Genomic DNA, 27,105 nt, shown 5'->3' on the forward strand with positions numbered 1-27,105 from the left:
AAGGGAAATCCCAGCAATGTTGTCGACACCTAGCGGAATGGTTTATTTTATTAGTATTTAATCATGTGACTTGATAAGAAATGATCTCTTGAACAGTGGTGTGCAGAGATGGGGCTTTACTTTGTTTTAATTTTGTCAGTATTTACTTTATGCAATGTATATGCAGAAAATTATTTAGGACCTACGGATGAATCAATTAAAAATAAAATTAGGAGGGGAGACTTAGAAGAAGGATTCTTGGGTAAGTTTTCTTTAACTAATAGTAATTTTTGTAAGAGGCGTATTTCACACTTAGTTATAATATCTCGATATCTTATTCTGTTTATTAATACAGCAGCGGACTTTGTATTGTAAAATTTTTCAAACATTTATCTTTCATTAACATCTTGACAGTTTTTATTTCAATTGGATATATGTCTTTAATATATATCTGTTTAATTAACAAAAATAATGCAATACAATTTTTTCCATATAATTTAATTGTTAAAAAAATAAGAAAAGCAAGATTATATGAATCTGATATGCCAATTGGAAATGATGGAATTCTGTCACAAAAGAAATGAATATACTCGACGTATTATGTCTATACATGTGATGTATATATATGATATAGTTTGTTTTTTTGCGCTGATACGGCGTAAAGCAATCACCAATCAAGCAATATATCTATGTTGAAAAAGACGAAGTATTCATTTGGAAGTTGAAGAGAAAAAAGAAATTCAATATTGGAACTGAGTTACCAAATAAACTCGGTTTCTACAAGGACCCATTTCATTTCGACACCGACCTATTTCTTAGTTTGATAGTTTAATCAGTTATGTAAAATGTCAGTTGTCGATGTCCCGGACGTCCAAGATTTTATACACCAAGAAAGGAGAAGGTTCACGAAGGTCACAAAACATTTTGGCTCGTAGGTGGAGGCCAAGGTTTTTCTAAAGCTTTTATGTCTGAAAATTGCACAAAATCAAGAATGTCCAAAATGGGCTTACTTTGGAGAATATCATGTACTTTCATGAAAATAATTGATTTGTTTAGCATTAAGGCTTTTGAATTAGACCTATATATAGGAACCAAATTGGGACCTTTTTGTTGTTTTATGATAAAGATGATATTTTAGTCCATTTTGTGCCATAAGTGAACCTTGTCCTTAGGTCAGTGTTAGACCAACACCACATAAATTGACCCCTCCAAAAATAGTAAAGAAAAAAATCAAGGTGGTTAGCATGGTAAAAAATATATGGGATTAATAAAATAAATTTCAAACCATTGACATGTTACATAAATTTCCGCCAGCACTTAACGTATATATATACATGCTATCTTAATTTCAGTATAGTATTAATACTATATAATGATTTCCTAATCCATAGATACATTACTTTTGGCAGAAATTGACAAATTCATTCTAAATTTCTTTACCTTTTTAACGTTTTTTTTACATTTTTATATTTTCTTATTTGAGTATCACTGATTAGCCTTTTGTAGACGAAACGTGAGTCTGGCATACAAAATGTCAAGCCTAGTATCTATGATGAGTGTATTTGCATAACCTTCTTTTCGCTACAAAAAAAAAAAAACTATTAAAAGAGTCTGATGTTTTCCCATCGTTTCAATTGACTGTGAATGTTTGGATTAAATTAATTTAAAAGTGGTCGACGATTTACTGTAACAAGTGCTGCTGGGCACCAAAAGAGCATATCATAACCATAACAAAACAAACTGTACCATTTTGTGTCGGTAGCCGATGAAACTGAAATCGTTGTAAGATAACACTTCATAGATTATACATCAGATATTGTCAATGAATTCACTTTGCTTAGTTTAGTCTTTTTTTTAGATACATAATCAGTTGGTGACTAATCATGCCGCTTTAAATTCTTAATTTGCTTTGTCACTTAAAATTTTACAAATTTACAAGAAAATTTAGCTTAATGGTAATATTTGGACAAAAATCACATGTTATTTCAGATAGAACGTAATTTGCACTTAAAACATTTGGATAGCAGATACAAAGTATTTCATTAGCCAATGTGAATTCTACGGACCAAAGGGGATTAACAAAGCAAGATAAAGTATTTCATTAGCAAATGTGAATTCTACGAACCCAAGGTGATTAACAAAGCAAAAGCTAACAAAAATTGTGACCAAATTTCAACTTCATAGGATATGATAGGAAAATTACAAAAGTATTAACATGTACACGAATAGAAAAGGCCACACCAAATTTAAGTACTTTCAGATTGGCCCACCTCTTGATGTCAGATATTTTCAACAGTCGTGCATGCATAAGAAATGCTTTCCGGTTGATTCGTAAATGTTAAGCAATTTTGCACTTAACAAGTTGAAATAAGTTGAAAATAAGTCAGATATATATAATGAAACTTCCCTCCTCCACTCCTATTATGATTAAGTCATCTTGTTATTATAAACAACTATAGTGACAAAATGTAGAGAAAAAAAAACAACAGACTTTTTAAACCGTAATGAAGAATGAAGTAAATATACAAATTGCATTATAAATAAACATGAATGTAATTAAATTTCAAATCCTTGCCACAAACAATATTCAATTTGAAGCATCTATCTTTGAAGTATGAAAAATAATTGTTTACGAGGTTTTCTTTTCATAATATGCCACACAAGCGATCTACTTGTGGTGGTTTTGGGTGTAATGCGTTATGGACAAAGGAGGGTCACATGTAATATAGTGCATTATAATATTAAAACCCATAAAGAACACAATTTCAAAAAATTGTATACAAAGAAGCATATTTATAAAGATTTTAACGCTAATTGGATCAACTCGTATTTTTCTTAAATGCGTTTCATTACATAACATACAACGTGAGGTTATCAATTTAACGAAGAAAGCCATTCTCATTTCAGTCCACCTAACGATTTAGCTTTAATGAAAGACACATAAAACAGAAATAAACACAGAACTTCTCCAAAATTGTGTAATTATGTAAACCTAAGCAAAACTGGAGTATATGTGTATGTGTGCGTACATGATGAACTAGCTCAATCACAATCGTAATGTCTCTTACAAGTACAGATATCGAATCCGAGATAAGCTACATGTAAAGTCAACATATGGTCACAAATCTTTGTTTACATCTATATTATCAATTTAAAATTAACACAATTATGAAACTTGTCATTTGAAATAGTTTTCGCAGATGTGGAAATCGGGTGTATTAATATATTAATATAACTTGTTTTAGCGAAATTGCTCAGTAAAAAGGATTGTTATTAATGAACTGTTAAAGTTTACACAAGTCATAGAAAGGGTCAATTTCGAGTTAAGATAGATTTTAATATAAATGAAAATATTTAAATGTTGAAGCAGCAAATGCTGCGTACACGCCTGTCCTAATCCCTTTTTATTATTTTACCTCGTTGATCGGTTGCCCTCATACATTTTTGTAATAGTAAGCTACTTATTGTTTTATAGTATACATGTATACTTTATCCATGTATGATATAGGAACTCCTGGAAACGCAGCATTTGAGACCATTTCATAATTATTGTTACAATCTAGTGAAATGGCAAGGTGTGATAAGAATCGGTTATCTCTTCAAGTTTTTCTTACGATGTTGAAACGTAAAATTGCTTGAATCTTAGTGATAATTTTTTATATCACTCTTTTCTTCCATGACGATACACTGACATTAAGACATGGAATATCCCTAAGTTTCAATATTCCATTTATTTTGCATGAAATATTCAACTTGAATGCCGTTTTATTTAAATTTTATCAAGACAAGACCACGAATCACATTTTTTTCAAATATGGCGAAAAACCCTTGGTACACAAACTGGTCCATTCTGTTGTAAAATAGCGGAATTTTGCTAGTTTCTGTTTTCTGTGACTTCGACCGTTTTTAGAGATGCCAATAACAAGTACTAAAAAAATCACACCCGTTTTGTAAAATTGACATATGTCTTTAGACGATAAAATACGGTCAAATATTTTTTTCTGTATACCACACAATTTTTTCTATATGTACCAGACTCGAAGTTGTCCTTGTCCTTTCCCATTGATATCAGATGAAGTGAACACCTTGTGCGGAACGATAGGAATCACCATCTGGTAGGTACCTGTCGTCGATATGCTATCTGCTATCAAAAACATGCCTTTAATTATGACATCCTTTATTCAATAGGAAAGATGAATCTTTTTGTACTTATCAATTAACAAAGGGTTCGCCCTCAGTGAACCACAATAAGTGTTAACCTGTTGGCGGTACGAATTTCTCTTATATTTATGGGTTAAACATCGCAGGGATCGATAGATCCTCGGACTTGTGAGCCTTTGAATGATATATATAACCTTTCAGTTGTTCCCACCTTAAGCTAAACAAGTATGATTTTGCGAAAAAAGGTAATGATGTATCGAATAACAGTTTATAACATTTAAAGGTGATCAAAATTTACACGGTATACATTGCAGACTGTCACCATTGAAGATTTGTATTTATCTATTGACGGAGCGAGGCCGAGTTCTCAGCAGAAACCGTTAACTAAGTACGAGTATGTGTCTGTTACTGTAAAATACTGGTGTAAAAGAGGAACTTTAATAATTTTTGTACAAGCAAAAGGTGCAAAATATTCACTTAACTTCTGTTTACATGTGGTATTGAATATTTTGTTTACTCACACTATGTTTTGTTTAATGTTTCCTTTAATCTTAGCATGAAAGACAAAGTCACGAATAACTTAAAGGACTAGATATTTACAACGGTATAATACCGTGGTTCGCTCCAATTTTTATACATGTAAATAGATATTACATTTTAAATTGAATTAGGAGAGGAAATCAAATATAAATTTAAACAGTATTTGAGACATTTCGAATTACATATTTGTTGATAATGACAAAGCAAAAATGAAAATCGAACTTTTATTTTGCCACGGTAGGAGATTTCAATCAAAACAGAGATAACTTATCAAACATAATCTCATTTGTTTTACGACCTGCTGACAAACTGACGAGGAACAAGATCGAACTTACATAATAGAACAGAATATTGGATATGGGGAATCTTACCATTACACAGAATGAGTAAACGCTCAGCAAAAACAGAAAAAAAACAAAAATCTGCGTTGTTATTGCTTATCTTCATCTCAAGATAACAATGAGAGTTTCAACACATAGTAAAAACTCTACCCTCACTTCAAGTTTAAAACGGTCCTTAGCACAGGTTTGATACAAATCAGAATTAAGAAACTGAATGGGTCTATCAATGCCCATGCTACGTCAATCTTTAAAGACCCAAATGTTGCAAAACACCTATCCTACCTATGACAAATATGTTGTTGTCCCCGCAGATAAAGCCCCAAACAACATCGTTTTTGTATGTAAAACTCATTACATAAACTGCTTGATAAACGAATTAGGTATTGACAATTCACTTGGAAACTCAACATATACCCTCACGACACTTACCAAAGAGGAAATCCTTGATAATCATAGGTCTGTTCTGTGTTCCTTTGGAATTTCAACCAAAGATGAAGAACTGGATCTGCCATCACTGTATTGGATACCTAAACTACATATTAAGTGTCCTTACAAACAACGGTATATTGCTGGGTCTTCCAAGTGCTCCACGAAACCTCTTTCTAAATTATTAACATCTATCTTATCAGCAATCAAAGACGGGCTTCAAAGTTATTGTGAAAATGCTTATTCTAGAGGGGGCGTGAATCAGATGTGGATACTTAAAAATTCCAAAGATCTTTTAGAGTACATACAATCTAACTCTCTGTCATCTTGTAACAGTATTAAAACATTTGACTTTTCTACTCTGTACACTAGTATTCCTCATTCTAAACTAAAAGACAAATTGAAAGAGTTGGTATTGCTTTGCTTCGTAAAAAAGAATGGCCAACGTAGATACAAGTATCTTGTCTTAGGGAGGGATAAATCCTACTTTGTAAAGGATTACTCTGATTCGAACAAAAAATTCTCTGAAACTGATATCATCAAGATGCTTGATTTCTTGATTGACAACATATTTGTTACATTCGGAGGACGTGTTTTTCAACAGACTGTCGGCATTCCAATGGGAACAAACTGTGCCCCTCTACTTACCGACTTGTTTCTTTATTATTATGAGGCTGACTTCATGCAGGAACTTCTTAGGAAGAAAGATAAGAAGTTAGCAATATCCTTTAACTCTACTGTTCGCTATATAGATGATGTTCTTTCACTAAATAATTCAAAATTTGGTGACTATGTGGAACGCATCTATCCAATCGAGCTAGAGATAAAGGATACTACAGATACAGACAAGTCTGCCTCATATCTTGACTTACATCTAGAAATTGACAATGAGGGTCGGTTGAAAACAAAACTTTACGACAAAAGAGATGATTTCAGCTTTCCAATTGTGAACTTTCCATTTCTAAGTAGCAACATTCCAGCAGCACCTGCATACGGGGTATATATATCCCAATTGATACGATATTCCCGTGCTTGTATTTCCTATCATGATTTTCTTGATAGAGGGTTGCTGCTCACAAGGAAGTTATTAAACGAAGAGTTCCAATTGGTGAACTTGAAATCATCCCTTCGTAAATTTTACGGACGCCATCACAGTTGGTTGACCGTTATGGAATAACCGTTTCAAAAATGATATCGGATATGTTCCTTACGTCGTAACTACAATCCCCTTCACTTTCATGAATGTGACCTACCGAATTAGACTATTTACCGGATTTGTTATCACATAAGCAACACGACGGGTGCCGCATTTGGAGCAGGATCTGCTTACCCTTCCGGAGCACCTGAGATCACCCCTAGTTTTTTGGTGGGGTTCGTGTTGTTTATTCTTTAGTTTTCTATGTTGTGTCGTGTGTGCTGTTGTTTGTTTGTCTTTTTCGTTTTTAGCCATGGCGTTGTCAGTTTGTTTTAGATTTATGAGTTTGACTGTCCCTTTGGTATTTTTCGTCCCTCTTTGAGAAAAATTCTTTGCAAACTGACGTCACATGCTCTTTTCGTCGAAGAATTCAAAAAAAGGAATAGACATAGATGGAATACTACTTTTTTCGGGAGGTTTCAGCTCTTTGGAGGCTTTTTGTTACCATCAAAGAGTAAAATACCAAAAAAAACCAAACTCAGAGGAATATTCTAAACGGAAATTCCGTAGTCAAATGGCAAAATCAAAGTAAACTTGTTTGTATAGTCAATATTTACCCATTTGATCGGTTTTGCAAATTCATCTGCATATTATTAAGGTGGCTACATATCATTGATGACGATAAGACGAAGAAGGATATTGCAGATGAAGAATCGAAAATAATATAAGTTCACAATACATACCACACTAGGCTAATGATTGAGGGACACACACATAAGCTTAATATTCGTGAAATGTGGTGCTCTGAAAGTGTAAACGTCTGCTTCATTATTGACACCCGCCAGCTTGTGAAATGGTAAAATCTGGTGATAAATTGCATTCGGTAATGTAAAATAAAGGACAGGACTTTTGCAACGGCAAATGGAGTATATCTATATTCACCAATGACACATATATCATATAACAGACAACTATTGAACGGTTTATCAGCGAAATATATATTGTCCCAGTTTACACAGTATAGATCGTTTTTATATGAATTATCTGTTTAAATTATTCACACAGCTAGTGAATGAAATATGAAAATATAGACAGACGAACCTTATTTTATACAATTTCTAATATGAATTATCAATTTAAAGTGACCTTTGTAATTTTTCGAGATATGATATCTAAGTAGGTATTTGAAATTATTACTAGTATATCAATCAACAAAAAATAGTGTAATCAAAATACAACTAATTTTTAATCCTCTCATGAATTCTTTAACATTTTCTTCTACAACATTGACGAGGCAAATACAGGAAAGATCTTCAAACTTACAAACTTTATGAAATGTTATTTCCATTTTTAACTCTGTGTTAATACTGCTGTTGGAGGTCTGCAGCTCTATACTAAGAGCTTCTGTACTGAAATGACGTTTACAATGAATATCAATTCCATGTCGTTTTCAGAAATGAATTAGGAACATAGGTTCGAACCCCCTTAGACCAGGTTGATAAATTTGACTCTATTTTTTACTGTCACTTCTGGTTTTAAAGGTCTTTGTGTATTTAAAAATATGTTTACATCAGAACACTTTTAAAAGTTAAGGTAACCTTCTTTTTTTATAACTACCGTTTGCATTGTACATTACTCTTTCTTTTCAGTATTGCATCGTCAACATACCCAGGACGTAATTTATTTTGACTTAACTGTCTTCATCGTCCTATTCTTAGTTTTAATACTTAAACACTTAGAGACTGTAACCATGACATGAGCAAATCATATAGTTTTATAAGACCCAAAATGCTACACAATATTTTTTACTGAATTTGCCATAACTCAGCTGTAAAGTCAAGTATGAAAAAAACGAGATCATTAAATAGAAATGATGTAGTAATTTAACACAATTGTAACGTATGGGTGTGAACCGACTGAGACTGTTACACTGTCTAAATTGTAAATGTAAACCAAAATATTTAAATTAAACCTCAAGCCAAAAACATTTATGTTCTAGAAATTTTAAAGAAGAGGGAGAAATGTATCTACCAAATGCGTAATACATTCAAATGTAAGAGAAAACAGTATTTTGGAGATATTATCCTGCTAAAAATCTTTTTTTTTTTATTATGTCCATTTTCAACTGTTTTATTGTAACTCGAAAAAGAACAATTCTCATAACAATTAAAGAATGATTAGACGGAGTTCTATAAACATATGGGAAGATTAAAACTAACCAAATACATCACTGCATTTAAAAAACCAGGCTTATAAATTGGTACGCCAGATGCTCTTTGATACGCAACAATTTAAACTATGATCTGAAAAGTTCCAATATCGGAACACATTCAAACCACAAACATGTAAAGAAAAGGATTTTTATATAAATTGATATTGATAGGTTGAAAACACATTTTCAAATTTATACACCCTTAAATTTAAATTACATAACTTAAATCATATTTATCGAATACAGATCAATCCGTACCTACTCGTTCAATTGCTACAGTTATATCTTTATAGCATGTTGATTAAAACTATCAACCAAACAATCATTTGAACTTAATATCAGCAAATTCATTTATTTCACTGTTACAAAGATGTAGCTTGATTTTCCTTTGATAAGTTAGAATGACACAAATCTGAAATGATTCGACATATTTTACATTATAATGAGAACAGACCTAAATCTGATTTGGAGAAACATAGACATAGTATTTTAACTTTAAATGAAGAATGTTTACGGACACAAAAGTATATATCTTCACAGTTTTTAAAACCGAACAAACGAATAATAGACTATCAGAGGAGGATAAACTGTCAGATCCCTACAAGCAATTTAAAGAAACCATAACCTGTCATCTGCATAAATAATGTTCAAATCTATGGATATGTAGCCATCGTTTGCAGCGGCGACGATGTAATATGGCGTTATTGAATTGTGAAGCAAGTTAAAGATTTGCCATAGAGATTGTGAACACAAAAATCTGCCATAGATTTGATTTGTTTGACGTTTGTAACTGTCACATTTGTCAAAGATTAGGAATCTGCCATAGATTTGGAAACCGCCATAGATTTGAATCCTACACAATGTAACATAATCGCTATATGATATAAGACCGTTAAATGTTCTCATCTTGGTTTATTTTTGGTGAAATTGATTTATTTCAGACATAATACAATGATAATTGTCTATAGCTGGGATAATGTAATGACTCTTAAATCATTTAAAAGCAACAGTGTACTGACATTAAAAGTATTAGAGTATTATTGGGTTGCATTTAAATGGATAATTAATTCTTCATGACAAATCTATAGAAATTCACAGCATTTAACGAAGCTCTTTATAAACAATGCCCCGAGGAACCCATGTCTGTATAGAATAAACTCATCATAGATACCAGGATTACAATTATGTACGCCAAACGCGCTTAGTAAATAAGACTCCTTAGTGATGCTCGAATCAACAGAGTAAAGCAGGCCAAATATATATCTAAATATAGTGGCACGAGGTTTAGGGACATTGATGAACCAAAATTACGAAACGTTATGTCAAATACAGCTAATTTAAGGTAATCTAATTCAGGGATAGAAAACCAAAGTCTGTCGAAAAATTCAACAGAAATAGTCTGTAGACGTGACGAAGTCTTTTATTACTCTCTATTCGGTATGGGTTTTGCTAATTCTCAAAACGTTCGCTGACCTGTAATTATTCACATTTCTGTTTTGGTAATTCAAGAATAGTTGTCTCATTAGCAATCATACCGCATAAATTTATATTTGTAAAAGAATATTATGTTACAATGATATTATATTATGCTCCTTGTGAGCCCATTTTATGGAAATAAAGCATCTTCTTCTTCTTCTTCTTCTTCTATGTTTATTTTTTAATCAAAGTAATAACAGATGGAACATATCTGCTTTATTTGGTTTCAATAAATATAGTAGTTTTGAAACATAGGACCTGTTTGTCTCCTTTATTGAAATTTGTGTATGTTTTCTTTTCATTTAACGTTATACGTGAAAAGAAAAGCAAAGTAGTTTTATTACCCCAGTGTTTTTTTAACATAAGATTATCGTTGAAAATCGGACCAACGCTCATTTGGTCCCTTTGTTAACCAGTGCAAAACAAAAATGAATGTTGAAATTTAATGGGATTGAATGCAATCAAATTTGTATGCACATGATATTGTTAAGTGTATGAAAAATATTGGAAATTGCTCTTCAGCTTTGTTCTTTATTTGATGTTTTAACTTTATCCATTGATTTAAGTGACACGGATGAGGTTTTTGTAGACAAAACGCGCGTCTGGCGAAGAAGTTTACATGTTGTTGTGCAATGTATTGTTTAGCTAAATAAAGGCAACAGTAGTATACCGCTGTTTGAAATTCATAAATCGATTGAGAAAAATACTAAAACTGAGGGAAACACATCAAATATAAGCCATATGTAAGTTGAGAACTACGACACAACAGAAACGCAACATTAAAATGTAACACACACAAAAACGAACTATAATATAACATATTCATACTCTTTTTAACTTAGTTGTATGTAAACTAATATTTATTTGTATTCTACCGTACATCCAAACTTTTTGCACAGTGTAAATTAGCTTGGATTTTAAACGAAATGTAATACCGAGCGACTGCTCATCATACTTGATACCCACAAATCAATATGCATGCTCTGTGTATGATCGCCTTAAAATTTGCAATTAAATTTTAATGAATTTGTCTATTAATTACTATGGATAAAATTGAATTAAAAAATATGTGTAATCATCTTTCTATCTATGTGCACTAACGTTATGGGGGTAATAAGTTTATTGGATTATTTTTTCTCAATTCATTATCCTAATACAAAATATGTTAGATTTAATTAAAATTTTTATGTTTTTTTTGTTGTTAATTCCATATCAATCATTAAAATACCATCTTGAACCGTCTCATATAGCTAAAGTCCATAGCTATCTGGGAGATGTTTATTTGAAATTTTTTGATATCCCTTATTGGATTTATTGTCAATCATTCAACAAAGAACGATTTTAATTTGTTTACACATCAAGTGAATAAAATAAAACCACCTCCATATTAGTCCAAAATAATTAGCCAAGATTAAGATACAATACTTGATACTCAAATTGAATTGTCATTAAATGATCCCAATTCACATTCAACTAAAATTACTTTATTTTTGTGCAAATAAGCTGCAATAATTTATAGTGCATAGGTTCTTGTGTAACGTCATTAAAAGACCTATTGGAACTTAATAGCAAACTGAATGCAGACCTACATTTAGTTTTTATTTGGGTAGAAAGAATCCCCCTCCTAACTTTTCTAATTATCACAGTTTTTTGAAGCTAATTGAAAAGGATAGACACGGGTTTGTCAACACTGAGAACATTTAAAGTTAATACACTGAATTATAATTATTTTGTAGTACAATAGTAAGTTATTATTCATTAAATGTGGGCGGTATTTATATGATATCGTCGTTTGTAATGGCACGGTGGTCACACAGATACTCGGCGCTTCGTGTATTGACAAGGAAAGGTTAATTGGTCTGTTATTTCTACATATTATAAAACTTTGTAGAATGTCTTTTTGGTTTATATATAACCTACTGTGTAATATTATTTTTAAGTTTAAAATAATATTACAGATTTACTAAAACAATAACATTACTTTATTCTCCGATGCTGTATCAATGCATTTGAATGGGGACATGTGGTTGGAACCCCCCCCCCCCTTTTGTTCTGGGTTGGGAACCTCCTTTTTAAAATGGCTGGATCCGTCTTTGTGTATTATAAACACTGTTTTATAGTAATAATGTATTCCATTGACCACTGAAAAGTCATCGCGAATGTGACACACATGTATTAGTTACGCAATTTATATAGAATTGATCATTCATTGATAAAAAAAAACTTGTTGTATCTACATAAAAAATCTGTTTAAATTCATTAATAAATGCGGAAATGATTGCACATTGTGTTGGAGTCAATGAACAATGCCGATATATCTCAATTAGGACAATGTTAATTATTTTTTAATAATTGCAATTGACATTTTTTCATATTGATATTTTCACGTGACCTCGGGTATACATTTCAAGAAGACGATAGTGCGAGAGGGTGCAAGGAACCAAAAGGACGGGACCAATTATTCAGTAGAACTAACGTCCTAAACAAAGGTTTAAAAAGTCAGAAGAAACTGTCAGAGACGAGTGATTTTTAAACTGATATGTAAACACTGTTTAAACGTTTTCAGTTCAGTAGAATGAATATTTGTGAAAATATATCAAAAGACAAGTGCTTTATTTGTTTTGTCATGCACCTGCTAAATTTTTCATTAAACAATTAAATATATACATTTACGAGCTAAAATACCCTAAACTCGTCACTATATATCGTCTGAATATTGAGGATACAATTATATTTTTGGAGTAAGAAGCGATGGTATAACTAATCCTTATAAATTCTGAGTACCAATCGACAAATATGTGCATCATACTTTTCAAATGATATTCAGAAATTCTTTCAATTGAATCATATTATGGAAGCATTTCAAGCAGTGGGTTCGAACTGTTTGCTCATAGCACGTGAAATTAATGTTTAAAACAAAGCATACATATAAAAAAGAGCAGAAATGATTTTGGGGATATTTCGTTGACCATAAAAAAAATACACTTTATATGTGGTGATACACGATGTTGATGAAACAACAGCTACGTACATGGATTGTATACTGCTTTGTTTGGGGTCTCATATGCATTAAAAAATTATAATAAATGCTTTCAATGACAAATCTTCAAATTAAAAGTGTTATCTAAGTTAAAATATTACTCTGGTGAAATATACGAAATAAATTAAGTATATAATATTAATATTCACTGAGTCAGTATCTAAAATATAATATTTTTCTTCATACTTAATATTAGAAAGGAATGCTATCAGATTATATTGGTAGAAATTGAAATGTAAATTTGACAATGACCTAGGTAGGTCTCACATTACCAGATGGTTGAGATAACGTTAGGCAATACACCAGTCGGGTTGAGTAGTGACATCGCTGCGTATTTGCAAAACGTTTTATCACATTCTACCTTCAAGAAATACCGTAAATTACCTTAGTTGTTCAAATTTGATTAATCTATCAACAAAATATTTCTGAAAGTGTTGTAAATAATGGTATATCTGATGCATGGTTAATGTCTTGGTTCTACATTGAACCAATAACAGTATTTTTGAAAACTAATACCTGATATGTCGATTTGATGGATTAATTAACAACCTTTTCCATTAAATAAACGATTCCGTATTCATTCCATTTGTCTCTTGAATTAATAAATTACAAAGATAAAGCGTTCTTTATAATGACGACATTTGCCTAAAAAATGTCATGTCTAAAACACACTCAGATAAGGAGATATATTAGATACTAGCTCTAATATAAAATCTATAAAAAAAAAATCCGTGTGCGCTTAAAACAGTCATAGTAATTTATTTACATGCAGCTTTCTTAAGCCATTTGCCCCACTTTCTTTTGTTTTCTTCTTTTGTTTAAAAACATAATTTGATTAAGATTATTTTCTTTTTATTTCAAAAGATTTTCTTTTCATTCCAAATGATAAGCGCCAAAATGTGGTGAAAAAGTACACATTGAACATTGGTTGTATATACACATTATTTAAAATATGGAAAAATGATTAAACAAATCGAAAAACCCCGTTGTAAGGACACGTTCACAAAGTTTGAAGATTCTGAAACTAAGTTTTTAAGTATTTCGTTGGTTGAAGGGTCAGCATAGCTATTAAATTTGTAGTATTTAATTAGTTTTATCTGGAAGGTGAAAACTTTTTATTTCCTATTGGTGACAAACAAGTCAGGAATATGACAGTTATTAGCCATTTATTTGGTGAGTTTGGGCGTTTGATTTCGATATTTGATTAGAGACTTTCCATCTTTGAATTTTCCTCTGCGTTCGGTATTTTTGTGATTTTACTTTTTATACAAGGTATTATTAATTAGTTATCAAAGGTACCAAGATTATAATTTAATACGCCAGACGCGCGTTTCGTCTGCATAAGACTCATCAGTGATGCTCAGATCAAAATAGTTATGAAGCCAAATAAGTACAAAATTGAAGAGCATGGAGGAACCAAAATTCCAAAAATTTGTGCCAAATATGGCTAAGGTAATCTACTCCTGAGATAAAAACATCCTTTGTTTTTAGAAAAATTCATAAACGTCACGGAATCACCAATCACATCTATGGACCTGTCATTAAAGAGTTAATGATTGTGTGTGTGGTATGTTTTAGACTTACTTCTACTAATGATATTGGTTGGTAAACGGATCCAAAGAGCTGAAATTTTACCACAAGAATCAACCAGTCTATTTATCATGACAACTGACAGATTGGTTTCTAAGAAGATGTTATTTCAAACGTTTTCTTTTATAGACATCAATTATTCATTAGGTTTTAATTTTTATGAGGATAACTTTATAGCAAAACATGATGGAAATAAATATGCATATATTTTGTCATTGCACAAGGTCATGCTTTTCTCAAACTGCTAATGACGACCTTATACTTAATTCGTAGAAGGCAAACTCACTTGAGAGATCCTGGTTTATATGTTAGCGGAAATGAGGGTTTTAAACTTGCTTTTATTAGTACCTACTTTGTGTCTATTTGATACTTGTTGAGTGTAAAAGAGGGACGAAAGATACCAGATGGACAGTCAAACTCATAAATCGAAAATAAACTGACAACGCCAAGGCTAAAAATGAAAAGGACAAACAGACAAGCAATAGTACACATGACATGACACAACATATAAAACTAAAGAATAAAGAACACGAACCCCACCAAAAACTAGGGGTGATCTCAGGTGCTCCGGAAGAGTAAGCAAATCCTGCTCCAATTGTGGCACCCGTGGTGTTGCTTATGAGATAACAATCCGGTAAATAGTCTAATTCGGTAGGTTACATTCATGAAAGGGAAGGGGATTGTAGTTACGACGTAAGGAACATATCCGATATCATTTGTGAAACGGTTATTCCATAACAGTCAACCAACTTGTGATGGCGTCCGTAAAATTTACGAAGAGATGATTTCAACTTCACCATTTGGAACTCTTGATATAATAGCTTCCTTGTGAGCAACCACCCTCTATTAAGAACATCATGATAGGAAATACAAGCACGGGAATATCGTATCAATTGGGAGATATATACACCGTATGCATGTGCTGCTGGAATGTTGCTACTTAGAAATGGAAAGTTCACAATTGGAAAGCTGAAATCATCTCTTTTGTCGTAATGTTTTGTTTTTAATCGACACTCATTGTCAATTTCTCGATGTAAGTCAAGATATAAGGCCGACTTAACTGTATCGGTTGTATCCTTTATCTCTAGTTTAATGGGATAGATGCGTTCGACATAGTCACCAAATTATTTAGTTAAAGAACATGATCTATATAGCGGAAGGTAGAGTTAAAGGATATTGCTAACTTCTTATCTTTGTTCCTAAGAAGTTCCTGTATGAAGTTATAGCGCCTCATAATAATAAAGAAACAAGTCGGCAAGAAGAGGGGCACAATTCATTCCCATTGGAATGCCGACAGTCTGTTGAAAAACACGTCCTCCAAACGTAACAAATATGTTGTCAATCAAGAAATCAAGCATCTTGATAATGTCAGTTTCAGAGAATTTTTAGTTTGAATCAGAGTGATCCTTTACAAAGTAGGATTTATCCCTGTAAGTAGCAATCTGATGAGTCGAACCTTAATAAGATTAAAGACATTCAGACGTGTTATAGGTCCAAGCCTGGAACCTGAAATTTGGTGGTTTTCATTTGTGTTGATATTTCACCACATACGGAGTAGGTTTGAAGACAATCGAAGATATGTAAAGTCCATGCCAGGAACCTGTAATCCAGTCGGTTTCTGTGGAAATTTTTATGCTCATTCTGTGTTGTATAGTTTAAATTATGACGTTGAGTTTTTTCCTTTAAATAATTATATATTTTGTTATAGCTGGACTTTTTATAGCTTACTAAACGATTTGTGTTTGCTTGGTTATGTATATAAGTGTTCACAAAGTATGACTTTTTTTTATTTATGTATTTTCGTCTTATTTGCAATCATACCACATATATTAATACTTTTAAACATTTAACATTCGAAATATTTGTCCTGCATGGAATGGAAGAAAAAATATTGCCTTCCATAAACCGATTGCAAGAATATAAACAATGGAAATCGAACATAGCCCAACGTATTAATGTAATTTACATACAAGTATGATTGTTTAGATACATGTCGGATGTCGATAATCCTACAAGATATTGGTAGAATTTTTGTTAAACATTTCTTACATGGGTAATGATACACTTTTACTGTTTTTAAATGACTTTGTTTTGAACGTTTACGGTAGCAGAACACACACGACTGTTATTTATGATGTGAGACAGTCTTTTGTATCATAGATAAATAAATACCATGTTAAAGAAAATCAAATTTAAATGAAGCAATAAATAAACTGCGGTTTTGTTTGATACGTTCATTCATGTAAATGAAAGTCTCCTTTTTCGAGCTATTAATTTGTTCTTAAAGGCAAAGCAGGTCATTAACGAGCTGTTTAAATGATTTATGGCTAGAATATATTAGATATTGCTACCCTGATAGTTTTATGCTTATGCAAATTTGATTAAACGTATATTTTTTCTGAGTAAGTTACCTCATATATATGATTGTAGCAGTTTCGCATTTCTTCAATTTATAAAGAGTTAATTAAAGCTATATCTTTTACGAGCATCAGGATGAAGGCTGTAAGAATTTCAAGTGCTACATAATACCTAGTAATGACGAGTTAGTCGCTAATGTCATGTGACACGTCTTTCTTCAAATTTGGTATTTGTGCCCAGTCTCACATCAACGGACTGAAGTTCGAACTGTTAAACTAAACGACTATGAATTGCTGACATGAACATTTTTCTTTGTCAACTTGTCATAACAATGTACATTTTTTTTTAAATTTCAATCTTTAAAATCATAAACGCTAGATAAAATGAGAGACAGGGCAATGTTAATATAAAACCTTGATATGTTTTTTAAATAATATATCATTCATCATTGATGACCTCTAAAAGATTTGAACGAGAAGAAAAACATTAAAAAGCCATTTGTGATACTCATATCAAGACTTGATCTAATGTCTATTAAAACCAAACAAGTTCCTTTACTAATAATTATAAGAGAAATACTGTTATATTTTTTTTCAGAGGACTCCTACGTTAAATGTAAGTGGCCAACGCCGCCTGTTCATGGATATATTGTAGGCCCAGTGTCTGTAGACACTGGATCTATAATTCATATAGCATGTAACCACAGTTATCACTTGATTGGTGCTGACACAATGCAATGTCAGGCTGTGCCAAATCCTTTTAAACATATGGCGTTATGGTTTCACCAAGTTGGAGACATGTCTTATAGCGATCAACCAAAGTGCATAAGTAAATCAATTCAGATTATTGGTGTGGGGCTTATATGATTTCATTAAGATGGAAACATGTATTATAGCGATCAACCAAAGTTTATATTTTAAGTAAATTAATTCAGAATATTGTTAATAGGGCTTGCATGTGAATTGTGATGGTTAATGTATTCCAGGCTGCATGAAATAGAGCATGTATAAAGCGCAAAAGAAATATATTAAGTTTTCTTTTCTTTAAATGTAAATGCCAATGATTGTATATAATATTTTTACTCTTTATGTTAATTAATGCCAAAATGGCAATAGTTTGCGTTACTATTTTTTTAGGAAGTGGTTATGCGCAGTTTATGTGTTCCTTTTATCTGAAAGCTTTTACAGTTACTTATTTGTACCTTTAAGGTAGAGTCATGTTATTCCACCATCTTGGATTGTACAATCGCTGTACAAAATCGGTCTAGTAATTTGCCCAAATCTGCCAATTTGGAGACAGATTTGAAATTTAATGGTTAGACAATTTATTCATATTAACAAATCTTGGTGATTTATTGTATTATTCAAAATATTAAAACAAATATCAAAGTTGTGTGTTTATGTTATATTTTTTATAAGACATTTAAGGGGAGATAACTCTTTTATTTAAAAAAAATCATACTGGACTGATAGGGAAATTTTTTATGTTTACTTGTAGCAAGAAAACCAATTCGGTAACCCCATTTTGTCTTTTTATTTTCTTAAAACATAGTATAAAACCTATCTTCTCACAATTTATTTCAAAATTATGTGTCCTACAATTTTTTTTTATGCACACAAAAGAGGTTTTTTCATGAACAATATAACCAAATTTCGACAATTTTCAACGACTCATAGCTTGGAAAATAGCACGGTGACCCATACTTTTTATTATAGTTAAGAAAAAAAAAATATATACCTCTGATCTACCTTAACACATTTAATATATCGATTTGGTAAAGATATTTTTGTTAGTGTGTGTGTCAGTTTACAGCATTCCATGCATGTTTGAGAACAGCTAGTTATCTCATATTGGCTTTATGTTGTATTCTACTGGTTTTACTTTATGTTATTTTTTTAATCAAATGATCATGAATTATACTCTGATATAGTTTTGAGTAAATAAATATCTACAACTGAAAAGAACATTGGTTGTCTGAAGTACAACTTTATAAAGATTACATTCTCACGTTTTCATTTTCAAGAGTTTTCATAGTGGTATATAATGTATCTAAATTGAACTAGGGTAAAACAGAAATAATGCATGAAATTTTTATTGTAATTATGGTATTCATAACAAGAATTTGTTTATGTATTTTCAGAAGAAATAGATCCTACACCACCAAACAAGAGGAACAATGATTACGAGGAAATAAAAAATCAATTGATTAAACCAGGTCGTAGCATACGGCCTTCGAATGAAATACCTGGTAAATCTGTCCGGGTTCCAAAACAAAATGTTCCAGAGTCTGCTAAATCTATGGAGGATCTAGTACCCGAGGTATCTTCACCACCACCTTTGTCATCCCAAGGAAGAGCTAAGCGAGAATCAGGTGAGTTAAAAATTATAAAGTATTGGTAGTAAGGCGGTGATTTGACAGTTGTACATATCTTGAAGTAGATGCACATATCAGTCTTATATACAAAAACTAACCGAAAGATACCAGAGGGACAGTCAAATTCATAGCTCAAAAAATAAACTGACAACACCATGGCTATAAAAGAAAAAGACAAACAGACAAATAATAGAACACAATACACTACATAGAAAACTAGACTAATCAATACGAAGGGTAGAAAGATCCTGTTGAAGATATGGCACCCGTTGTGTTGCTCATATTATTACAAACATCAAACATACTTAAAAATATCAAAAGTACTAAGGTTTTTTTGTCCATAGATTTACGAGTTTTGAACAGCGGTATACTACTGTTGCCTTTATTTAATAGAAAAATTAAAAGACTTTAACATAACTCGTTTATATTTCACTAAACACAGACATATGACGTACCTGCTTAATAGAAAACAAAATAAATAGTATGTATGTACAGCATTATTGTCAAACTCAATACCTAGATTCTTCCTTAAATGCATCTTTAATAAAACATAAGTAACATCGTTTTTCGTCTTTTTTTGACATGCACTGAAATCTAGTGTTCAGAAACTGTCCTTGACATTTATTAACCGAAAAAAGATACTGATAGTTTTTGATTCATAGAATATATAGAAACATATATGCAGTGTGTTACAATTCAAGGTATACCTCGACTAACGTCAGCTATATTTAGTTAAAATCTAGTTGATCGAGTATTTCATGGCTGTGAACACAGTGGAGGTACAAAAGCATGGGTTCAATTCCCACAGAACGGAGGACTATGTCGGAAATACATTTTACAATTTCAAATAAATGTCTTGTCGCCATTAAGATACATTTCTTATAAAAATTAAACATTATTGCTTTAATACACAGTCCTTGCCTTTAGTTTTTCCTCATCTCATGAACAATATTTTTGATCTATTTCGTTTAACTTTTATTTGTTAGATGATCAGATTCTTGTCGAGTTCGAAGAAGAAAAAGAATACGAAGAAAAGATGGAGAGAGAAGACGAAAACGATGAAAACAATTCTGAAAGTGAACTGTTAGATGGAGTAAATGAGAAACCCGAACCAAACTGTATTGAACCGAGAAGCCCTGGACCGTGTCGTGCATCAATCCCCAGATACTTCTTCAACAAACAATCTAGAAATTGTGATTTTTTTATATACGGAGGTTGTCGTGGTAACGGAAACAATTTTGCGACAAAAGAAGACTGCGAAGATCTTTGCAAATCTTATGAAAAAGACGACAGTACGTCGAATTCCACATAACTATTTTAAATGTTTTATTGAATTTATTCGGTGAAATGGGTTCATCATTCCATAGACAAAAGACAAAATTTGAGTGAATTTAGTTTGGTGGCAACATTGAAATCCGCTAGTGCTATGATGATTATCAGCATTTAATGTTACCTGTATGAAAACAGAACTATGCAATGTATGAGACATAAAATGAAGAATAATAGACTTTAGTCTGTTTTTAAGCTCAATTCTAGTTCAGATAAGACAATTATTCAAACTAAAAACAATGTGGACCATTGTCCAGTAATTTTCCTCTTGCCATTCATATTTAAATTAATGTCAAAATATCAAATCAATTAAATTTGATTTGATAATGAACATGTACATGTATATTAGAATTTATATAATCAAATTTTTACAAAGTATTTGTATAGTCAAACACAAATATTTACTATTTAATCATTTTTTTGTAGAAATGTTATGCATGGTGCTCAATTGATGACGTCAAACTTGGTTATACACACTTTTAATTGTATTTTTTTTCATCATTTTTATCAGTCCAGTTTTCAATCGATATAGACCGCTGTACTCTTTATACCAAGGGCCAGAGTCTGCATTTGAAGGGAGATATATAACGTATTTTTTTTCTCTAAGGAATTAATTACTTAAATACTACTTGTTCAGATAGATTTTAGGTCATATTTTCAGATCAGCATGAACTAAAGTACTTTTGATATAATACATTTATTATTTTCCTGAATGACACATTAAATGTCACATTGATGTACAGCTATGCTCATATATATTGAAACAATTTGTTTCTACTTAATCAAGAAACTATTATCTGTACGACACATATACAGACGCAGAGACATACAAATATCGTCACTGGGCTTCCAAAATGTTGTAAATTACAAAATTTTTAAGAAAAAAATATCTCGCAAACAGGCTTTGAAAATTTTGACAAAAAGCATGCTTCCAAAATGTCGTATGTGAACTTTAACATTTTTATAAATACCAGTGAAATAAAAACTTTGGCATTTCTGGATTATTCGATAACTTAAATTATTTTCACAGATATAAAGAAATGTACAATTATTTAATTTCCAAAGTCATTATAAAAAGATTTTCAAGTTTTCATACAACATTTTGGAAGCAAACTATACAAACAACTGACATTGGCAATTTTGTAATATGTCTTATTTCCAACGTTTTGATTGGTCTAACTGTATGCTATTTTACAATACCAAAGATTTCCTCCCGCCCAGACCATTGGTTTCAAAAAGTATTTTTAGCCCAAAAAGTCGTATACGACATTTTCGAAGCCCAGCGACGATATTCAACACACTTAAAAAAGGGTTAGAAAATAAAAAAAAATGTATTTAAGATTTAGGAATGTACAGGTTGCAGTGTACTATTATTTTACCAGATATATTGATGTTAAAAAAAATATTGTGATTATTCTGTTGTCTGTTACTGATTTTATCAAAACTAATTGTTGTTATTGTTATAACTTGTGTCGTTGAAATGAAATATTTCTAAATAATTATTTGTTTTTTCTTAATTTTGCCGACTCGAATACTGCATTCACTATAACTTGATATAAAACCAAATTACAGTGACAACGGGGTCTTGAAATTGTTAATATTTGAACCAACGATTTGCAGTTTTCTTACGTGTTTAAAAGTATTAGTTTTTAAATCAAGTTTCTGTAAACTTAATTTACTTGAAAATCGCTAAGACCATGTTGCTTAATTCGATATTCCATTTTTGGATTAAACAACGCCGTGAAAAAAACTATTTTTCTTTTAACATACCAACCAGACCTACAATTGGTATTTCGCATCAACTGTATTATATTCTTGTTATCGTAGAAAACGTACAAAATGCATTTCAAATCATGGTTTTTGAAATAGAATCTTTCTTATTGTTTATGTTGTTCAGTGTGTATTAGTGAAGTAAATATAGTTATATTTCTTACCAAAATAGATAACTTAATGTATCAAAAGAAAGATAAGTCTAATTTAAAAGATATCCTGTCACCTATCTTGAACGCATAACAACACAAATCTATTAAGGCCTTCCAATAAGAAATCCTATCCAACCTTATTGCTATTGTAAGTGTGTTTGGTGTATGTTTCGATAGTGTTTATGTGCTGCTCACAAAAAGTGTCCTTCAAGATAAAAAGTGTACTATGTTCCAACAATTCTGTAATAATATATTTTGGAGTATTCAGGCGACAAATTTTAAACCATAGATCGTCAGTTTCAGATGTTTAAAGTAATATTCGTCGTACAAAGTGGCATAACTCAGTACTATATAATTAGTAGTTAAATTTGTTTGTGTGTTTGTGTTTTTTTCTTTGTTGCCACCTACAGGTTCCCGATCGAAAAGAAATGTAATGCAAATGAAAAAAAAAAAAAAAGAGTATATCTATGACTTTAATTTGGGTAAAGGAGCATGAATATAATGTAACGTTGTTTTTGCATTGTGTGTTTTTGAAGCAAAATACTACTATCTATTAAGACCATTTTGCTTTTCCTTTTGCAACCTTTGAAAATAAGTGGGAATGCCAAATTTATTCAAAAGTTCACCTTTTTGAAAAGTTGAAAAAACAGTGCAAACTTTAAAATCAAATACACGTAAGAGTCTTCAAATTCGCCATTAAGCATATTTCTAAAGGGTCTGCTCATGGCCTGTTGTCAGGTTAATCACATAGGCATACCCAGCATACAATCTACCTCGACTGAAAGTGATAGTTTAATTGTAGAAAATATCGACCTTCATCTATATTAGATAAGCTTTCTTATTTATGTTATTATTTTTAATCTTGTTCTAAAAGAGCGGCGAAAGATACCAGAGGGACATTCAAACTCATAGATCGAAAATAAACTGACAACGACATGGCTAAAAAAGAAAAAGACAAATAGACAAATGTAATTGTACACAAGACAACACGGACCCCACCAAAAACTCGGGATGAACTCAGGTGCTCAGAAAGGGTAAGCTGATCCTGATTATTACAAACTCGGTAAAAAGTCTAATTCGGAAAGTCACATTGAATTTCGTGAAAATGGAACGGGATTGTAGTTACGACGAAAGGAACATATTCCATAATGGTCAAACAACTCGTGTTGGAGTCCGTAAAAGTTATGAATGGATGATTATTTCAACTTCACCATTTAGATATCTTGGTTTAATAGCGTCGTTGTGAGCGGCAACCCTGTATGAAGGAAATCATGATAGGAAATACAAGCCCGGAATATCGTATCAATTTGAAGATATATACTCCGTATGCAGGCGCTGCTAGATTGTTACTACACAGAAATGAAAAGTTCACAATAGGAAAGTTTGTCGTAAAGTTCTGTTTTCAACCGACTCCCATTATCAATTTCTAGATGTATGTCAATATGTGAGACAGACTTAACTGTATCTGTTGTATCCTTTATCTCTAGTTCGATGGGATAGATGCGTTCAACATATTCGCCAAATTTATAGTGTGATAACATCATCTATATAGCGGAAAGTACTGTTAAAGGATATTGAAAAAATTAAGAATGAAATGTGTGATTTAGACAAAATATTTTCCTCAATATGTAGCTTTTAACCTTAACTTGCATTTTTGGCTGAGAACGAAGAGCCCTCCTTGTAGAAGGGTACACTAAAAATAGACACAAACCTTTTCATAATAATGGCAAGGGCAATTTTTCAAGAGGAAGAGACAATTTCTATAGATTTAATTAAAATCAAAAGAGTAGACAAGCAAATTGGACAAGTGGAGGTACCACTACAGTAAAGAAGAGTGTAAATCGAACAGTCACGTTGAGACAGCACATTATTGGCATGTGGTTCGTGTGGGTCTATCCGACATTTGTTGGCAAACTTTCCACATAGCTAGTAAAATATGTAGTAGAGAGTAAATATAACAAAGGAAGAGGAAGAGGTTTACAGGAAATGTGCGCGAGGATATCACTGGTCTTGGGATGTATACACGAAACTGTGATGTTCTTGAATTTCAAAGTGCATGTATGGCAATGTTTGCGTTCAACTATGGATGATGATTTATGTTGAATCCTTTTAAAAATGGAAAGGGAAAAGCGGAGATTTTGAAGTAGGATGGCAAAAAGATCCATATTTGGAGGTGGAACCCGTAAAAAAATATTTGCTGAGTCCGTCGGCAGTTATTGCAGGTGAAGATGTCACAATAAGAACTGGTTTTTAGATTCTGACATTCCACTTTTATTGTCTCGATAACTATGATAAAGGCTGGTGTGAAAATGACCAGGAAATGATACAGCAGAGCATAGATATAATAGCCATTGTATACATGTGCAGAGATACTTAGTCAACATATTTCATTCAATTTAACTTCGTCAGGCTATTATTGCATTTTGATAGATAAAACTGAAAAATTCAAGTCGCAGATGTATGTGCTGTGAATCTTGAAGAATTAGACTCGAAAAAAAGATATACAACCTCTCTTTTAAAAATTACACGAACAATTTGAATACCCACAAATGAAGCGTGTAATTGCACTTTTGAGGAATAGTATAGAGGAACACTGTGAATTTTGTAAGCGATATGCAAAAACACCACCAAGACCACTATAGTGTCCATATACATGTAGCATCTTAATTCAATGAAAGAGTGACAATGGACTTAAACAGTAGAATTGACGGTGGATTATGCACATGATCGACATGTAGTCATGTTTATATGCTGGATCTGTTTTAATCTTTTAAAATTTCCTTGTTTGTCTTTCATTCAAAATAATTTGATGTCCAATATCATTCACGCAGCATAATGCTATGTTAAAAGGGGTCTGTGTTGGTAACCTTGATCGATGTGCATCTACCACGATTGATTGATTGATTTTTGACGTTTTAAAGCCACTTTTAAGCACCGTATATGGGCTATTTCGTGGCGGTCAGTTATTATTGGTGGAGGAATCTGAAGTGCCCGGAGAAAACCACCGACCTTCGATAGGAAAACAGACAATCCTAGTCAATTAAGATTTGAGTCGAGTGCACCCACACGAAAGGATTCGAATTCACCACCTCAATGTTGACTGGCTATTGATTACAGTAGCAACTACTTAGCCTACTCGGCCACCGAGGCCCTATCAACACAATGGACACTATCAAACATTGTAGACCAGAATATTATTCATGAACAAAATAATGTTTTTGTCGACCTTGTATTGCTTATAATTGTTCACTGTTTATAATTTCTGTCTTTTATGTCCAGTGTTTGACCTAAATAAAACACAAAAAAAGGTAAAAATCTAGGACAATCACCCCTCAAACAAGATAGCAGAAATAATCCTTTACATGTATGGCCAAATTGTGTAGACCTTATCTCGATGAACAATTTTTTTTTATCTAATATAGGTTTAAAATAAAGCACAAATAAAAGGTTAAATCTGCATTCAAAGGCATCAACTCCTATAAGGAGTCAACTGACGTTTTTCCCATAATAGTTCTTGTTTCAATGCTTTAAAGTTAATATCTATGTTTTCGTAATAAGACGACAGAGCTAAATAAAAATGGTAAAATAGTAGTCTAATGAATTACACAAATAAGGAGCCAACTGAAGGTTTCAGTCTCAGGATCTTTAGGTGCTGATAAACTTTGCCATCTGAAGTTTCTGTGTATCTAATTACTGTTTTCAAGATAATAGACCAAATTCAAAGATGTTAAATGTCTTCTAATGGTAATAACTCCAACCAAAATTTATTTTACAGAATTAATGGAAAAAGAAAGAAGGTATATCTTGTCATTCTGAACACACCGGAGTTTATCTCTGGTTTTTGTTTGGTTTGAGTAGGTCAATCTTTATTTGTCTATGTAATCTTTTGTGGACTTGTTCGTTGTTTTTTTTTTCTTTATCATGATTGTCAGTTCACTCTTGACTGTTGGAGACCTAGTACTTACATAATTATTAATCTTTGTTTGGTAAAAGTTTATGTATTGTATAAATAAATGTGTACAGTATGTTAAATGATTAAAACAGTGCAAACCTAAATTAAAGAAAATGCATATCTTTAATTCAAAAACACTAACTAATTTTTTTTTGGTTATATTTGTAACCTTTCAAAATGTTTTTACAATACCACTGAAAAGTCACTAAAATATTTGTTACTGCATTGTTCTTATCTTATATTAACTTGTTTTTTATTTAACTTTTTTTT

The 27,105-nt window shown here is 31.8% G+C and overlaps 1 protein-coding gene across 2 annotated transcripts; it reads left to right on the top strand.

The window, feature by feature from the left end:
- Nucleotides 1-54: 54 nt before the first annotated feature.
- LOC143085360 (uncharacterized) lies at nt 55-21,162 on the top strand. 2 transcript variants are annotated; one of them, XM_076261636.1, is made up of 4 exons: nt 55-241; nt 17,856-18,086; nt 19,399-19,629; nt 20,619-21,162. In XM_076261636.1, the coding sequence occupies exons 1-4, from the start codon at nt 109-111 to the stop codon at nt 20,942-20,944; spliced, it is 921 nt and encodes a 306-aa protein (XP_076117751.1). In that variant the 5' UTR covers nt 55-108; the 3' UTR covers nt 20,945-21,162. The 2 variants fall into 2 exon arrangements, with proteins under 2 accessions (XP_076117751.1, XP_076117752.1); XM_076261637.1 differs by lacking the exon at nt 17,856-18,086 and having other exon boundaries at nt 57-241.
- The last annotated feature ends 5,943 nt before the right edge of the window (nt 21,163-27,105 follow it).

The sequence above is a fragment of the Mytilus galloprovincialis genome, chromosome 8, assembly GCF_965363235.1.
Source record: "Mytilus galloprovincialis chromosome 8, xbMytGall1.hap1.1, whole genome shotgun sequence".
NCBI lineage: Eukaryota > Metazoa > Mollusca > Bivalvia > Mytilida > Mytilidae > Mytilus > Mytilus galloprovincialis.

Excerpts from the sequence above, each read along its gene's own strand:
- LOC143085360 (XM_076261636.1), top strand. The coding sequence starts at position 109 with ATGGGGCTTTACTTTGTTTTAATTTTGTCAGTATTTACTTTATGCAAT. Across the intron at positions 242-17,855 it reads CTTAGAAGAAGGATTCTTGG|AGGACTCCTACGTTAAATGT; the intron begins GTAAGTTTTCTT and ends ATTTTTTTTCAG. Across the intron at positions 19,630-20,618 it reads AAGAGCTAAGCGAGAATCAG|ATGATCAGATTCTTGTCGAG; the intron begins GTGAGTTAAAAA and ends TTTATTTGTTAG.